Source organism: Toxoplasma gondii, chromosome III (assembly GCF_000006565.2).
Source record: "Toxoplasma gondii ME49 chromosome III, whole genome shotgun sequence".
NCBI classification, from domain to species: domain Eukaryota; phylum Apicomplexa; class Conoidasida; order Eucoccidiorida; family Sarcocystidae; genus Toxoplasma; species Toxoplasma gondii.
Window position 1 is genome coordinate 92,516 of NC_031470.1, and position 17,771 is coordinate 110,286.

The 17,771-nt window shown below is 53.1% G+C and overlaps 1 protein-coding gene across 1 annotated transcript; it reads left to right on the top strand.

Annotated features, from left to right (window-relative positions):
* The first annotated feature begins 641 nt into the window (after nucleotides 1-641).
* TGME49_276170 (phosphatidylinositol 3- and 4-kinase) lies at nucleotides 642-15,387 on the top strand. The gene is made up of 15 exons (XM_018781749.1): nucleotides 642-3,834; nucleotides 4,306-4,491; nucleotides 5,004-5,117; nucleotides 5,433-5,493; nucleotides 5,870-6,021; nucleotides 6,523-6,654; nucleotides 7,249-7,428; nucleotides 7,770-7,860; nucleotides 8,286-8,388; nucleotides 8,884-8,980; nucleotides 9,475-9,563; nucleotides 10,039-10,174; nucleotides 10,316-12,018; nucleotides 12,461-12,595; nucleotides 13,242-15,387. Exons 1-15 carry the CDS (start codon nucleotides 3,580-3,582, stop codon nucleotides 13,492-13,494), a joined length of 3,687 nt encoding a protein of 1,228 aa, XP_018638245.1. The 5' UTR covers nucleotides 642-3,579; the 3' UTR covers nucleotides 13,495-15,387.
* Nucleotides 15,388-17,771: the final 2,384 nt, after the last annotated feature.

Here is a 17,771-nt window from a genome sequence, read left to right on the forward strand (position 1 = left end):
TTAGTATTCATGTCACCCCTTGTTAGGCTAGGCTAAACTATCTGGTATTCGAGTTTTAACTACCCTAATATTCATTCCCGATTCTTTTTCGCGGCATTTGCTCTGCAGAGTATGGACAAAGGGTATTTTATGTGATTCCGAGTCGTTCGCTTAGGGGTTCATCCCGTTGATTATCAAGTAGCACACCCGCTCGATTACGATTTCTATAACTGCAAAACGTCATGACCACAGTAGTGTCTTCCAAGAACCTCCTCCTCCAGGATATCTCGGCGGTTCGCCTCTACTCCCAATATGCTCTCGCTACTCCAGGTGCGGTGGCAACGAATCGCTTCCTCAGCGGTGCTCCCGATGATGAATGACAAAGCCGTCAACTCTTTTGCCGGAAGAGAGAGAGTGCGGCGGCACACATGAAAGCTCACCGTAGCAATAGAAACCGGAATCTCTACATTCTCCCTGGGTGTGGAACCTGTCCATTTTGTGACAGCATCGACACACCACCCTTTAGAGCACCCAGGAATTCGGCTTATATTCGGGCACATCCGGCACACGTCCGGGGCACGGTGTAAGGCGGCGCTGGACTTCGGCTAAAGACGTCTGCAGAGCGAGGGAAGCGTCGCTGCAAGCGTCTGGGCCGGACGGTTGACTGAATCAGGTCCTTTTTTCGCTTGTCGTGTGTATCTCTGCGAGTTTTCTTGACCGCAACTGTCACGGCTTGCTGCGTTTCAGGTGCTGCGTAACGGCCAACGGAGCAGGACGAATCTCGCACGCGAACGTCAACACGGAGAGGCGGGAGCGCTGTTCGCCGTCCAGCGCAAGGCGCTTTCGCGAATCTCGTCGTGTTTTCTGGCGTTCTCTCATTCAGAGGAAAAGCTAGTTCACGGAGCGCGTTCTACGTAGGGGTCCAGCAGAGAGCTACCCCTTCGGACTGTGATCTGTGTCCTTCACGAGCGCGGGAGGTCCCGGAACTCAACCGCCCAGGAGACGCCTCCACAGTGTGGTTAGCTCTCGAAATCGCCTCCGGCAGAACGACTGGACTTGCGGGTTTTGCGGTTTCCTTTTCACTGGGCAAGACTCGCGGCGAGTTCGTCATCCCCGTTCCTGCCGACAGACACCTGCAAGAACTCGCGAATTCCTGACTGCACACAGCCAGCTTAGCCTGTGGCGCGCGGCCGAGACCCACAGGTTTTACACACCGGTACTGCGCGCGTTCGTGAAGAGAAACTCCCGGTTCCGCGACCCGAGGGCGAAACTGCAGCGAAAGCGTGATAAAGTGACACGGATGTCGCAGTCCCGTGTCAAAGCCCTCTGCATTTTTCGGAGCGGCTCTCCGCGTCGGTAGCCCCCAAGACTGCGCGTCGCTCGTGCCTGTGCCGCGGTCTCGGGGTTCCTGGCTCTCTGTCCCCTTTGCTGTTTTAAATGCATTTTTGGGAGCATTTCTGCGTGCGAGAGTGGGGCTGAGCCTCGAAAAACGGAAACCCAGTGCGTTTCCCGCCGTGGAGAACGGGGCCCGCGCGTTCTGAAAAGACGAGGCCGAGTTTCTGTGTCTGTGGAAACGCGAAGCGCGCGCGTTTCTGAAGTGTGACAAACAGACTTTTAGGCTTTTCGGGCTTGTTTACGCGGTATCTTCCGGATGCGCTCCAGTGTTTAGCTACGCATGTTCCCGGCTGTGGCGCCTCCGGTTGCTGCACAGCGCGTTGCGTTTGCGTCCGACTTTGCCCTCCTCTTTCAGCCAAAAGCGGGAGGCTGGTATATCTGTGAATCCGCGCTTCTGTAGCTTTCCAAGGAATCGCCAGGAAACGCGAGGATCGGTTCCGCAGCGAAGAAGAGGAGGTTGCGACACCGAAGCTGTGGACCGCGGAGCTGTTGACGGTTCTCTTCGGCCCTTTCGATAACTTTTTTTTCCGTAGACACCTGTTTGAGACGACCCGTCGCGAAAGAGTCAAAGCGGGCAGAGAGAACCCCGGGAGAAGATGTCTGTCGTGGCCATCGGGAGAGTTCGCCAGGTCCGAGCGCGAACTCGTTTTCTCCCCTCTGTGCTTTTTCGACGCTTTCTCGCGAACGCCTTTCGTCCGTTCCGGCTTTCTGCGAACCTCCTCTCTAAAAGCGTTTCCACGCTCCCAGCGTTCCCTCCTGGCGGCGCTGCGGAGGGTCTCCCCCTACGCAAGTCAGATGTGCGTCAGCTCGGACTCTTCGACTGCAGAAGTTTCTGAAAACGCGCCTCGAGAAGGCGCGTTTGTTTTGTGGACGTGCGTCTTGCGTCCTGAACTGCACGCTGCATTCGAAGAGTCTTCGCGTACACTCCGCTCCACGAGTGGATTTCTGCGCCTCTAGGCCCGCAGATCTCTCTCCTTTTGTGGCAGTGTTGAAGCAGCTCGTTTGCGGAGACGCGTGTGTGTTCCTGAATTTATTTTTATCGCTTTTCCTCTCAAAAAGGGCGGCGAGCTGGACGCATTCGCACCGCCAGTGCGCTGAGGTGGAGACAGCCACCCCCGGTGCATGCATATTTGGTTCGTGAACGCCCTTTTTCCGTCCGAGAGACAGAGAGTCCCGTCTGCTCCCTCGGTGCGGCCTTCCCTCTCGCATTCTTCCTCCCCGATCTTCTTTTGACGCAATTGTTTCTCGACGCCTGTCTTTCCAGAGAGCTTCACGAGGAAAAAGGTTTCTTCTCATGAGACGTCTCCTTGCTGCGCGACTCAGCAGACGGAAACTCTCCCTCCCTTCCTCGCTGGAGAGAGTCTCTGCAGTCTGCTGTCCTTCGCAGCCAGGACTTCGCGTCCTCTCCGCTCTCGTCGCAGTGTTCCGGCAGAAAAAGAGGCGCTTCGGTGAAACGGAGTTGCGGCTCTGAACGCGACGGGGAAGCCTTGTGTGCTGCGCCGTTGGTTTCGCGTTCTTCAGGTCCTCGTTACCCAGAAGAACAGAAGCTTCCGCGAACAAAGAAACTACAGATTTCCTCAGGGACTCTTCGCCTGTTGATGCGCGGCGTTGTTCGCCCCGCGCGAGTCAAGCGAGTCTTTCTGCCCAGCGTCTTCCGCGTTCGTCGCCTTCGTGATCTTCGGCTGCTGCGTTCTCCCTTGCGAGTGTGACTCTCTCCTCGCAGGGGAGGAACAGAGGAGGAGCGCTGCGTAGCGCAGGTGCCTGCGTCTCTCGTTTTTCGTCGAATGGCTTTTTGCCTCTTCTGCCATTGCCAGTTCCTCCCTTCTGCACAAACCGCCCGAGTTGGCGCAGACACACACAGGGTCCAGTCGCCAGTTGGAATTCGAGGATTCCTCGAAAGGGGGAGTCGTTTGTCCTCATCTTCGTTCTCCCCGTTCTGTGTGTCTCCATTCCGTTCTCGTCGGTGTTCTTGCCCGGTTTCCGCCGCGCGCGTCTGAGAAGATTGCGCGTCTGAAGAAGATTGCGCGTCTGCTCTCTTCTTGAGGGACGACTGCTCTCTTCTTGAGGGACGACGGAGACAGAGCGCAGGTGCAGAGAGGAAGCGGCGCGTCTCTCTCGCGGTGTTTCTCGCAGAGCGATACGTCGCAGGCGGAGTCTGTTCGTCGCCTCGAGTTCGGCCTCGCTCTTCGTCGGGAACGGTTCTCCATGGCTTGCGCGAAAATGGGGGAGGGTGGAGGCGCCGCGCCAGCAGCCTCTGGGGGCCTCGCCTCGCACCCTCTCTACTATTACAGCACACACAACGCGTTGCGCGCGGCAGAGGGCGCCGAGAACTTTTTTCCTGTCACCTTCGTCGAACTGCATGGAACGCGTACCTGCAAGATCAACGTGTATCCGTTCTGCGACGTGCAGATGGTCAAGCGAATTCTCCTCAAAAAAATGAACCTCTCGAGCTGCATGAAGGTAAGGAAACTCCGAGACGTGAGTACCGCTGCCTCTGCCTCTGCTGCGTCGAGCGAGCGCTTCTGCTTCTGCCGCTGCTTCTGCCTCTGCCGCTGCTTCTGCCTCTGCTTCTGCCGCTGCTGCTGCCTCTGCCTCTGCTGCGTCGAGCGCTTCTGCTTCTGCCTCTGCTTCTGCTTCTGCCGCTGCTTCTGCCTCTGCTGCTGCCTGTGCTTCTGCCGCTGCTTCTGCCTCTGCTTCTGCTTCTGCCTCTGCTGCGTCGAGCGCTTCTGCCTCTGCTGCCGCTGCCTCTGCCTCTGCTGCCGCTGCCTCTGCCTCTGCCTCTGCTGCTGCCGCTGCCTCTGCCGCTGCCGCAGAGATCTGAAGCGTTGCCCTCACGTAGGGACGCGTCGGCGTCGTGCGTTCCACGGTGCCGTTGCGTTCAGTGTGGTGCCGTGAGTGAACGACGAGGACGAACGGCTTTTCTTGTCTCAGGTCCGCGACATCCGACTGCTCTACAAAGGCAGCGAACTGCCGAACTGGAGACTGATGAACATCTTCACAGATGCGCCGCTCAAGAAACTGCACTGGAGCATTCGCAGCGACAACATGCGCGCGTCCATTCGCCCGCTCGTCAGCCAACAAAAACTCCGTGGAAGCCTCATCCAGGTCATTGAAGAGGTACAAAACGAAGCAATGCAAAAACCTGGGGGGAAATGCAAAAGAGATGCAAGACACAAAAAACAGGGATTCCAGGCAACTCTCCCATCCCCATCATTCTCTTTCACCATTTCATCACAAGTACATACATGCATATATATATATATATATATGTACATGTATATATACATAAATATATATATATATGTGTGTAAGAGTGCATATTATTGCATATATTGGTGGTATCTAGACATACAGATTCGTTGTTCTATCATGCATACATTTACATACATGTTTAGATGTATATATGTTGTAGATTTATGTGTGGGGTTCATCTGCATAGCTCATGTAGTTGCTTTCTTGAGTTTTCGAATCGAAGTGCACATACGTTGGTCCAGTGTCTTTGCTGGATTTTTGATTTTTTTCCGGACAGCGGTGCGAGCTCTCCGTCTCTTTGCAGCCGCATGCACTGCGTCCAAAACCTGCCTGTGTTTTCCCTGCATGCGCTGTTTGCGTTGCATTCGCCTTCTCAGGTGAAACTCGGTTTTCGCAGAAACGTCGCCCCCAAGCTGACGATGGACGGCACTGGAGGAACGTACATCCTCTTTGATGCGCGTCGCCGGCCGGTCGGAATTTTCAAGCCTGAGGTGAGCTTCGAGCGCTTTGGCTCAGAGAGTCTTCGTCATTTTCTATGCAAGTTATCGCGTCTTTCTCTTTTACTCTGCATGACTTGCGCGTCTCTTCTCGAGTCTCTTTCACCTCCTCTCATCCTCTGCAGGCACACGTTCTCCTGCTCTCCCTGCTCTCTTTCCTTCCTGGACCTCGTTCTGTCTCTCTTTTCTTTCCTCGCTTCCTCGTTTTTCGCAATTTCTCTCGCATGCTTCGTGTCTCGCGGCCGTTTCCTTTTTTCGCCTCTTCGTCTTTTTCCTCAATTCCCTCTGCCTTCTTTTTTCGATCCGCAGGACGAGGAAGCGTTTGCGCCGTGCAATCCAAGAGGCTACGAGGGACGCATCGGCCAAGCTGGTAAGTTTTCTCTCTCGATGGCTCAAGCACAGGAAAATGCACTTCCACATTTACATGTATGTATAGATGTATTGATATGCATGACAGGTACGTAGGTGTAGATATATTCTATATGCAATTTCATACATGCAGATACATAAAAATCGAGATAAAGACAGGCATTCATATACATATTTTTGTATATCAATAGAAAGGGAGACCACGGAGACTGTGTATATGTCGTGAGTCTGTGTTCTGTATGATGATGGACATCGCGATTGTGAAAGGCGGTAGGCGCATGTCACTGTATTCGTATGTGTGCATTTCATATGCATGTTTCTACATGTATGTATCTTGGAGAGATGATTCGAGGAGAGCTGTGTTGTCTTTTCTTCAGGTTTTCGAGGAGGCGTTTTGAGTGGAGAGGGAGCAGGGCGAGAGTACGCCGCTCATATTTTGGACTCCCTGTACAACTGTCCCGCTGGCATTCCTCCGACGACGATGGTGGAGGCATGTCATCCTGCTTTCTGCTACAAATCTCCCGTCCAAGTGCGTCTTCAGAAAAAGCTTTTTGCCATGAGGGCGCAGTCCTCCTCTTCGCAAACTCCTCCCTCTTGCCACAGAGCCTGGAACGCGACCGAGAGGACGCACGGCGCTGGGACGGGTCTCGAGGGAGAGAGAGAAGGAGACATATATAGGACAGACGTACAGAGCATACATGCAGATCATATACAGAAAGGAAGCCGCAGAGGCCTGCGTACAGAGTATACATACAGATAGAGAGAGGACATGTGGAGATAGAGCACAAGACAGAGGCCTGTGTACACAGTGGACTTTAAGATAGAGGGAGGGAGAGACGGAGAGGAAACAGGAAAGAGGGGAAGGGATATCGATACGTTGAAGTGAATGAAGAAGAGTGAGTCTTTGCTTGTATGTGTGAAGCGGTACTTCTTTTGTTCTGCATGCATGTCGACTTTTCCACGTGCAGTGTCAAGGTTTGGATTTTCTCCGTTGGTTCACATGTTTGCATGCATTTCTTGTTTTTTTTAGTTGGGGACGACGGGCGACCATTTGATGATGAACAGCTACATGGCTGCGGCACCGGAGAACGACGCGCAGACGCCAGCGGCCATGCAGCTCAAGTGGAAGGCAGGGAGTTTGCAGCAATTTGCGCAAGCAAAGGTGAGGCGAGTGACTGCAGGGAAAAACGAAGTCGACTTCGCGCTTTGATGTGTGGGTTGCCGGTGTCCATACACCCGAAGCAAATGGGGATTTCTTCTTTCACGGAACTCACTGAGCTCTTGCATGCGGAGCAGCGACCTCCAGTCGCGTTGGTGGACGCGGAGGCGAAGCCGTGCGAGAGGTAAAAGCGGTTCGTTTCCGTCCGGCTGAAAAACCTGCATCCACGTGTACACTGAACTTGTGGTAGTTCTGTGGAGCCTTTCGCTCTCGAAAGCGGACTGGACCTTTCCGTCCAGAAATCCACAAGTCGGTCATCCATCGATCTCGGTTGCCGTAAATTGCGCATGCGTTCGGTAGTGACTTCTGCGTTTTCAGGCGGATGCCCCGGACGACTATCCCCTTCCAGTCAGTGTGAGCCTTGTCTCGCGAAGCAAGTTCTTCCGTCTGCTTGTAAACTTGTAGAACGATGGTGGTGACATGCCCCTGTGCTTCGCGTACTCGGAAACTGTCCCTGACGCATCGTCCGGCTGCTCTGCATGCGTACATGTATATGCATGCATGCACATTTTGTTGGACTGGTCTCTCGGTCTTCAGGAGAGCTGCGGAGACTACAACCCTCTGTTGTTTAGTGTGAGCGACGTCCACCGCATCGCGCTCTTCGACATCCGCGTGATGAATCTCGACCGAAACGATGGAAACATCCTTGTCGCGCCTCTACACACTTTCCAAGACATCACGGCCTCGCTCAACAGATCCGAGTCTGCAGGCCATGAGGTGAGAACAACCAGAGAAAATCGGTCCCGGAGACTCCTCGATGTGCTCGCCAACTCCGCTCGCCCTATTTTTTTCGCCTGAATCTCTACATATACTTATAGATACAAATATGCAGCGTTTAGAGTTAATACATATACATATATATATGTATATGTTATTTGTGCATATGTATGCAAGTATTTATGTATGTATAAAATTTGTATGTACGTGTAGGCGTTTGGATGTGTACACTGCGGGAGAGAGAGGAGGGGACTTGTGGAGCGTTGTGGTGTAGAGTTTCTTCTTTTCGTTTTTTCTGTGGAGCGAGAACCCTCGAGATTTTTGTTTTTTTCTTCTTGCAGCATGTCTCGGGTCGCCTAGCTCAACATCAGCAGAAAATGATGTCGAGGCAGCTGGCGTCGAAGCTTCTTCGCTCGGTCTCGAGCGTCGGATGTAAGGTCTTCTTATGGCTTTCCAAAGTTCGGGGCGTTCGTCAACGTCCTCTCTCTCTGCTCCTTCTCTGCGGTGCTTCTATTATCCCGAGTGTCCAGCTGTTTCTCTGCTGTTGTCGTCTGCGGCTTGTCGCGCTGCGAAGAGCCTTCACTTTCTCTGTCTGCTGGTGTCTTCTGTCTCTCTCCCTGCCCCTAGAGTCGCTCTCTCACGGTTGTTGTCTTCGTCTTTCGATGCTTCTCCCCCTAGAGTCGCTCTCTCACGGTTGTTGTCTTCGTCTGTCGAGGCTTCTCGGCTGTCTGTTTTCCTCGGTTCGTCGTCTCTCTGTCTGCTTCTCTCCTCGCGCTGGCGGGTCGCATCCTCTCTCTGTGTCAGTCTGAAGTTTCCATCGCGGTTCTGGGACTCTTCGCTCGGCCACTGTTGCTCAGGCGTCGGTCGACCCACAGGAAGCGACGCAGCAGCCACCCATGCGGCGACGGAGGCCGCGCATGCTGCCCAGTCTCTCGTCACTCCTGAAGGCCAGCAGACCAAGTGAGGAGGTGCATGCACCCGTCGCTGTGTTTCTCTCGTGCAGACGTTTCTGCGCATGCATGTAGAACTCATCTGTGCAGCGAGAGCATGCGTGTACTGTTCACTGTGGTGGATCTGGAGAACAGCCGACGGCGGCTCGAGAGTTTTCCTCTTCACTTCAAGTTCGTTGAGCTCTGTTCACAAAAGCCAGTGTGCACCCGGGGAACAACCTTCGTAGGAAGGACAGTCACTGCAGTTATATGAATATAAATGCTGGTGCATGTGTGTGGGGAGAGAAGCCGGTGGGTGCGGTGCTCGGACAGCTGCATGCGAAGACCGGTGGAGAGATGCAGAGAGCGATTGATATGCAGAGAGCGGTGTAGAGAAGGAGCCAGTCGTGCAGGCCTTCCGTTCGTGGAGTGTCACGGTGCTTTCTCTCTTTCTGCTTTGTGAGTCTTTTGCCCTGCTGCACTTTCTCGTTAGTTCCTCTTCGGAAACTGTCGTTTTTCTTTCCAGATTTCGACTCATCCCCATTGACCACGGACTGATTCTGCCGGATGTGATTGACGTCGCGACCGTCGACCTCGTCTGGTTTGACTGGCCACAGTGCAAGGTAAAGACGTTTTCCTTTTCTCTCCAGTGCGTCTTTCTGCTTCCTCCTTCCTCCTCTCCTGTGCAAGAATGGCTGTCGCCCGGCTCGACGCGGCACAAGCAGGGGGAGAAACCACGGCAACGCTGGCATTCGCGCGAGGTCTCTCTTGTCCTGTGCGGTGTGCGACCTCGAGTGACCAGCGGATAGAAACCGAGACATCTGTTGATGAAGAAGACGCACCTGGATATTATATTTATTTATATTTTTATTTACATATTTATATTTTTGTATTTTTATGTATGTATATTTATGGGTGTGTGTGTGTACGATTGCGGACGGGCGCTCATATCGCGTCCCAGAGCGTGGAGTAATGCTGAAGAAGTCGAGTGATACGCACATGCATGCGTCTCAGTCCTTTCCTTGCTCTGCGCCCGGCGTCGAGAATGTGGAATTTTCATCTCAGTTGCGAATTCGTGGAGACGTTCGGTTGAATCTGGTGTGCACCCATGCGTCAGATGCCTTTTTCGGAGCACGACCTTGCCCTCGTCTACTCCTTCAACGCAGAGAGAGACGCGGAGCGTCTCCGTCGGAAACTTCTGATGAGGTGAGAACAATGTGCAAGAGACAAGACATTTACTTGGGTTCCTCGGAGGAACTCAAAATAGAAAAGGCTTTCTGACGCACGTACATACACATATACACATATACATACACATATATATATATATATATATGTGGACATCGATGCATGTCTCGAGAGCAGAAAGTTGAGATTCGTGTGTTTCCGTGAGTTTCAACTCGGCAATTTTGCTTTTGCCGAGAGTTCCATTGTCTTTTCTCCTCGGTGCGGACGTAGCTGGTCTTCTTTCTCGTCGTGCTTTTCTCCCGTGGCACCTTCATTTAGCGTTTGCATGCCGTCTCGCCGAGAGCGGGAGGGAGTGCCTGCGGGTCGCCTGCGCCTGCGGGATCTCGGAAAAGTCAACGCCCAGGGATCCAGGAGAGACGGGGGAAGAGACTTCTCGGCTGTCCGCTTCGGTTAAAGTTTCCTTCGGTGTGTGTCGTTTGCCTGTCCTCTCCAGAGACGACTGCTTGAGGACGCTGCGTCTGTCCACGCGCTTCCTCCAGCAGTGTGTGCGACATCATCTGAATCTCCATCAAATTGCGACGATCGCAGCTCGAGACGATGTTGACCAGCCGTCTGCTCTCGAGCTCCTCGTAAGTGGATTCTCTAACGTAGTTGATCCCTTCTTCGCGTCCTTTTTCGCGTCCTTCTTCGCGTCCTTCGCTCTCTCTCCTCTGTTCGTCTGTCTTAGCGACGTGGAGTCTGTGTGTGTGTATGTCGGCTCGTCCGCGTAGGTTCGCACAAGTTTGCAGCGCGCGTATTTGACGATGGACTGTGCGTCGTTGGTGTCGACGAATCGCCTGGGGTTTGGCATGCTCGACCTGGCTGAGTTGAAGCTTCTGGACGAGAGTGTGCTGGCCTCTTTGGATGGGCGGCCGCGGCGGGAGACTTCCTCAGGTCGCTCTTCGCGCGCAGCTTCTCGCGGCAGTGCGAAGGCTTCATCGGGAAAGGAGACGCGGCGCCGGGACTTGTCGCCGTCGGCGCGTCGCACGTGTTGCGCCTGCTGCTGCCGCCACGGACCGCCTTCGTTCGCAAAGCGGCGCGACGACGAAGCTTCTGGAAGACGCAAGTCTCACCGCTGTGGCGGCTGTGCCTGCAAGCCGAAGCGCGAGGACCTTGCGACCTGCGACGAGAACTCTGGGCGGCAGGCAAACAGACAAGAAGGTCTCAGCGGCGTGACGACTGGCGCCTCCTCGTTCGCCGACAGACTTCCCTCTGCGGCCAAGACCGTAGAAGGAATCAGCAAGGCGAGCAGCTCGGAGTGTCTGGCGAAATTCAAAACTGAGAGGGCGAGTGGGCGCAGCGAGAGTGGAGAGGCCCTGTGTGCAAGGTCGTTCTCAGGGTCGTCTGCGGAGTCGTTCGAGCTCGAGGCCGTTGGACAGGGCCGTCTGCGCTCCTCCTGCACCACGAGCTTCTCTTCTCTCGGCGGAGTCCGGCGAAGCAGCAGCACTTACAACTGGTATCAGCGCGGGGCGTCAGGCAGCGACGAGACGAAGCAGACTCTTGACGCTCCCGAACTCGCAAACGCGGCGATCCCGGAGGAAGCAGCTGTGGGCGAGTCTCGACAGAGCAGAGCTCTCTGTCGAGACAGCGAAGCGACGCCGTGCAGAAGAGCCTTCTCCTCGGGGCGAAGCCAGTGCGAGGACAGAGGAAGTGGAACAGACGGCGACCTGTTCGATCGCCGCGAAGCAGCTGTATGTACGCCCGGCTGCGCGGCCGCAGTCGAGCGTCGGTGCGACGGTTTTCGCACCCGCTGTGGGCGCTGCGACGCGCAGCAAGGCGAGGGCAGTGACTGCGGGACTTGCTCGCGAGTCGCAGGGCGGCTGTCGAGTGACTTCTCTTCCGAGAGCGAGGAGAGCGAGGAAAGCACGGCGAACCGGTGCGCGAGTGGATCGACTTCTTCTTCTCGCTCGAGCGTCTCGACACCCAGTCGAGGCGGGGGTCTGAGCGACAGCAGCGGCAGCGACGACAACGACGCAGGCGACGAGAACGACGAAGACGAGAGTGGATACGACAGCGACGAGGAGGCAGACGGCGCGCGTGGACGACGTACTTCGTGCAGCGGGAGTGAGCGTGAGGAGCCGCGAGGAAAGTCGGAGAAACTCAACACGAGTCACTCGGCCCCAGTTCTGCATGCGGCGGTCACTCCCCACCTTCGCTCGCTGCCGTCCGCCGCGTTCTTCGACTATCCGCCCAGCATGATGGAGGCGCAGGGAGCGGCGAAGGGTGAGGCCGGACGCAGGAGGCGCCGAAAAAAGGCTCGCGCGAAGAAGCCTGACGCGCATGACAGAGAGCGGCGCAGCACGGAAGAGAGCGATAGCCGGCAACAGACGCGGACAAAGAAGGAAGGCAAGGGCGAGAAGGAGACGACTCACGAAAAAAAGGAAGAAAACGTCTTCGATGCCGTGCGAGGAACGCAACGGGGGACTGTCCGACGGTAAGAAAACTGCGACTCCTCGCACATGTCCGTGGAACGAGACCTTCTGGGGAAACAGGAGACCTTGGAGGCCCCGAATTCAACGCCTACACGACCACAGAGACCACGGACGTTCTGCAAGAAATCGTTCACGGAACTCAGTCGATGGTCTCCGATACATCTGTGCATATGGGTGTGTATCCATCTGTCGATGGAATGACGTCTTTTTCACACATATAAAAAACATACAAATATATATATATATATATATATATATTTAAATATGTATATGCATGTATTCGTATTTTTTTGTATGTGTGCATACGCTTTCCTGCGTAGGAAGGGTGCGAGACAGGCGTTCGTATGTATGTCTTGTGCGTTCCCCTCGTGTGATTCGAGTTTTCGCTCCGGAGATTCGCAGACGGGGCCCTGTGGGTCGGCGTGTGTCTCCTTGTCCTCGCAGACTCAACGGGACCGCAGCTGGTACGGCTTATAGACGGAGAAAGCAGCAGCCGCACGGCGTGGGCAGCACGTGGTTGCTCTACGACACTGACGGGCGTTCGATTCCTCTGGACTGGTCCGAGCCGCGTTTCGACAGGTAGGTGTGTGGAGTCGACTGCATGCATGCTGTTCAGTTCTCTCGACTTTTCGCGGCAATCGAACGCGTTGAACGCGTGTGTGTGTAGTCCGACCGCGAAAGGAAACATCAGGTTCATAGAGGTGGATAAAAAAGATCGAAACTCCCGGGATTCGTCTGGAGCCTCTCTTCCGCCCTAGTGGATTCGACACGGACCGCGGAGGAAACCTCCATAGCCCCCGAATGGAGTGATCAGCAAGACTGATGAGACACAAATAGAGAGATAGATAGATATAGATGTAGATATAGATGTAGATATAGATGTAGATAGATAGACAGATAGATAGATATAAATAGATAGATATCGACATAGGTAGGGAGATAGGTCGGTAGATAGGTTTACATAGAATCCCAATTCGAAGCATGTAGATTCATCTTAGCTACAGACTTGAATCACAGTTGATGGGATCCAGTGGGTATCCGTAGATGATTTTTAAGGAGGCGTCGGTGTGTTGTGTGAACGGTGGACTTTCAGAGAAGCGTTGTTTCTTTATTTGAAGGCAGAACCGTTTTCTTTGTGTTGGGGTTACACGCAAAGGTTGACGCGGAATTCCTGTGGAGGAGAGATCAGTCAGTCGAGAATTGGAGTCGTTTTTGCGTTTTTCAGACTGTTCTTCGACTGCTTCGAGGAGCTGCTGAGGAAGTACATCGTCCAGCAACACCCTGAGTGGGCGTCTTATCCGTACAAAGGATCTCGTCTGGATGCGCAGTTGAAGAAGGAAAAAGAGGCGGGGGAGAGACGAACGAGCGAACCTGTGACAAAGAAAAACTTGAAGGAGAACGCGACGCCAGCTGCTTGCTGCTGCGACCACGGCTACCATCACTGCGAACTTCTGCAGGCCCAGAGAGATGAAAAGTGAAGGCTGCTGCAACAGATAGAAAAGGACAGACAGACGGAGACTGGGGACAAGGGAGGAGAGAGTTGAGGAGAGAACAGAGCCTGTGGAGACAAGAGAGAAGAAACGAGGAGGGGCAGGTTAAAGTGGCGGGTGGAGCGGAGACAGGGCGATGGTGAAGGCAGGTCATAGGCCTGAAGAAAAGGAGGAAGACTGGGAGGAAGAACAAGAAGCGGAAAGCGACGGAAGAGAGAGAGGCTCAGAGCTTGTGTGCGGAGGCATTCTGGAGAGAAGACGAGGTCCTCAACTGAGAAAAGGTGAAGAGGAAGAGAAGGGAGACAGGGATCAGTTTTTTGTGGGCAATAAGAGGACAGCAGTCGCTGAGATGCGAGAAAACGGAGAGGAGACTGTGGCGGAAGAGAAACGCGGAGTGGAGAGAAAGGAGAATGTCTTTTTTTCTTTCTTGAGAAGTACTGTGGATGCCCAGACCGCAAGGCGTTTCTTTTGACGACGCGTGCATGCCGAATGCAGTGTACGTACAGAGGAGATCCCGTCGCGGAGAGATGCGGAGAGGGTTATTCGTGTTTTGTGCAGAAGTGGAAATTTTTGGTGGGAAGGAAGGCGAAAAAAGTGGAAGACAGACACATACGGGAGACGGCTCTCTCGTTCGCGAAGAAGAGGCGTATGAACAGCGAGACCGAGTTCTCTCCGCGCTTCCAAATTCGACTTCTAGGTGTACCTGCATGTAGGTTTTTTATTCCAGAGTTTTCGACACTTTGGACGTTAGAAGTCGTAAAAACGAGCAGCCGCTGTGAGCACGCAATCTCACAGAAAATGCTTTTTTTTCTGAGCGAAGCGCCCCCCCCCCTTCCCTCCCCTTGCGCTGAAAGTCAATAAAGTTTGCCTCGAGAGGGAGAACGTCTCGTTATTTTTGTTTTTTCCTGCGAAAGTCCCGAGCGCCAGCCAGGTTCTTGAAACATGCGCGACTGCATGCAGTTCTCCATCGAACTATATGTACAGTGAAATATGTAAGCATTTATAATCATATAAGCAGATCTCTCGAATTGCATATAAACATCTCCAAATATTCTTTCTAAAGCGTAGGCATGCAAATAGCGTGAAGAAAAAGCGCGTATGTTTCGATGGTGCCGATGGTGGAGCTTCGAGAGAAGAGGGGAAAGTCGGGGAGATGGAAACACCGAGAGGGCGCACACCGTGTTTCTGCCTCGCCAGACGCCCTTTCGTTTCTCTGCTGAGGCGCATGCGAAGGCGGTGCCTCGACGCCAGTGCTCTCCCTGGGTTGACAACCGAGGTGGAAGTTCGAGGTTTCGCGAGACCGAAAGCCAGTTGTGTGTGGGTGGGTGTGCATCATCCTTTTTTGTGTCGCCTGCGAGACAGGGTCTTCTGGCGGGTGCAGGAAGAAACAGATTTGCGAGTAGAACCGTCGAGAAGGTGGAGGGGAGGCATCGAGCGGGGGAGCTCAAGCAGCTCTCTGCATGCACTGCTGGGTCCTCTGGAGTTTCTGCCCAGTTCGCTCTTTCGGTGTCACTGCGGCGGAAAACAAGTCAGCGAGCAAGGCTTGCTCTGTTCGAAGCAGTCGACTCTCGATTTTATTTTTGTGAAGATTCAGTTTTGAATTCAGCGGTGAAATGCGTCATCGCTGCATGCGCTTTTCTGTGGGAAAAAAACCCTGTGTGCGGAGCCGCAAGAACCTCTGCCGTCTGAAAAATGGCAAGTGGACACGAAACTCCAACACAGACAGATAAATACATGAAAACCCAAGCAACCATGTGTAGATATATATATATATATATATATACATGCATCCGGATATACAGGACACACTGGTTCAATGTCCGAACACACTTTGCATGCATATATATATATATATATATATATATGCATACAGATATGTGTCTACGTATCAATATGTACAGCACACAGCAATTCAAGAATGTATAGATATGTATATATGAGTACAACCATGCATACGAAACACAGATGTTCAAGACCAGGGCATACATATATATATATATATATATGTATACTTTTGAATGCATCTGATACGTATATATTTTTATATATAGGTATATGTATGTATTTATATACTTCAGCGTTGTCGGAGAGTTTTTTTTGGATACAGGGAAGTAGAAGGCAGGCTTCATGTCGCTCTTGTCTTCTCCCCTGAAAGTGAAGCCTCTCCCGCGCAACCTCGCAGCGCTCTCTCGGTTGTCACCTGCACAGGTCGGGCACAGGTGCATGCACATGAAGACAGACGCAGTGTTCTGTTCTTTCAGTCCCGATTCACCAGGAAAACACGGCTTTCTTTGGATTCATGATGCGAGCAACATTTTCCTAGTTCTTAGAGGGAGGCGTGTCTTGCTCTCAGTGCAAATGTGGAGGACGTCGAGAACAGAGAAACCCAAAGTTGCTTACTTGCTCGTCATCCGTCATTCGAAGAATGTGGACTGAGCGCGTTTCGTGGTCGAAGACATTGTTGGTGCCGGATTAGTCGAAGAACTTGCTCCACGATTCTGGGCCTTTCTGAGAGCCTTAAGAGACAGCTGACTTTTCTACGAAAGCTTGCTCGTCCGCCGACTTCGTCGATTATCTTTCTTCTTGTTTTTGAGGTCCAGTCGTGGACCGTGGCGTTTTCGTCTTCCACCGTGAAAAGCCCCCAAATCGACCTACTGCGTGTGGATGGCTGGCGAAAGCGGGGCGGAAACAACAGAATCGTTTTCTGGTGGTTTAACCTCAAGAACTCTTGCGAAAAGACTCTGAGGAAATCTACACGTCGAACTAAGGAGAGGATGCGACGTACAGATGTACGCCTCTCCCACACAGAGAGTCTTCGTCCACAGGTCTAATCGAGGCACACTTGGTTCCCCGTTGCCCTCTCGGTTTTTTCCTTTTTCCCCTGTTTGCTTCGAGAGGAATCACGCAAGTGTACTGGGGAATATGCGATCGTGTAGGCTGCTCTATTTCCCAAACACCAGTGGAGAGTGGTACAAAGAAGTTACTGCACTCTCCGAGCACAGCCGCCGTCAAGAGCACAAAGACCCTCGTGAGACAGTGTACTGCACATGCCACACTGTAATGGGACATTGCCTCTGTAGAAAAGCATGTTTTTCGCCAACGCAGTCGTGACGACTTCTCTGCACGATTCATCCTCCATTCCTGCAAAGTGTCGCTGTACTGTCACTTGTTGGAGTTCGGCAACTCAGGCCGGTGCTTGTCTTGTCGGTTTTAAAAACACAACAGTCTCCGGATGGCGCTGCCTCATGCGGTGGTGCCAGTCCTTGATTTTTGCGTGTGTGGTGGAGCACGAGTCTGTTGTCTCTCGGCAGACTGACTTTAGAGAAGCATTGTGAGTGAGGTAAGACAAATTTTTCATAGATCAGAGGCTTCTTCTCGGTGTAGAGACTCCGAGGCGACTTGGGGGGTGGCAGCGTCGGCACTTGCGTTTACAGCGCAGTCTGTCTGTCAGATCTCTGCTCTCGTTTCTTCTGGATTTTTCGCGTTTTCAAGTGGAGATCATCGGCTTCCCGTCTCCAGTGGGATGCAGGCTTTCACTTTCCCTGAATGTGTCAACTCCGTCTTTCAACTTTCACTCTTCTTTCGTGTTTCTCGTCGATGTTCTGCGAACGCCACAGACCAAGAGGGGTGGTGTTTCGCCCGCTCAAGATCGGCGGCAAAAAAACAAACAAGTCATCTGTTTTTTCCTGAATTTCAAATCAGCTCTAGCCTCAGGACGCGACGAGCAGACGTCGAAATGCCGAACCTCTCGGCCAAGACGAATTCTTGAAGAGACTAGCCTGTGGTTCACGACTGCAGAACTCAAAATCGAAGAACCTCTGGGTATCAGCAGAACTTTTCTCAAGCATAGAACAGACGTCGATTTTGTGTGGAAAGTACTGGCTTTTTTCCCAGCCATTTCGGAAGGAATTGCATGCCCCGACGTCTTAAACTCTCCCTGTTTTCCGCATTTCATGAATAGAAAGCAGCACACTCCAGGCCTCTGAAAGAGTGGTGTTTCTCGAGTCGAGACACCGTCTCTGCCTTTCTCCCGGCGCTCCGCACCCGTAAGAAGATCAAGTTTAACTGTACACAGCGTTCCAAGGAACCGTCCAAAAAACGCGGCCCTCGTCTTTTCTCAGTCCCCGTTTTCTGTGTTTCGCTTCCTTTTGTTTGGATGTGCTTCTTCAAGTCGTCGCGAATCTGCCGTCGGTTTCCCTGTGGCTAAGCGGACTCGTCTGCTTTCGTATTTCCTTCGCTTCGAGAGAAAAGCGGAGCACCTCGTG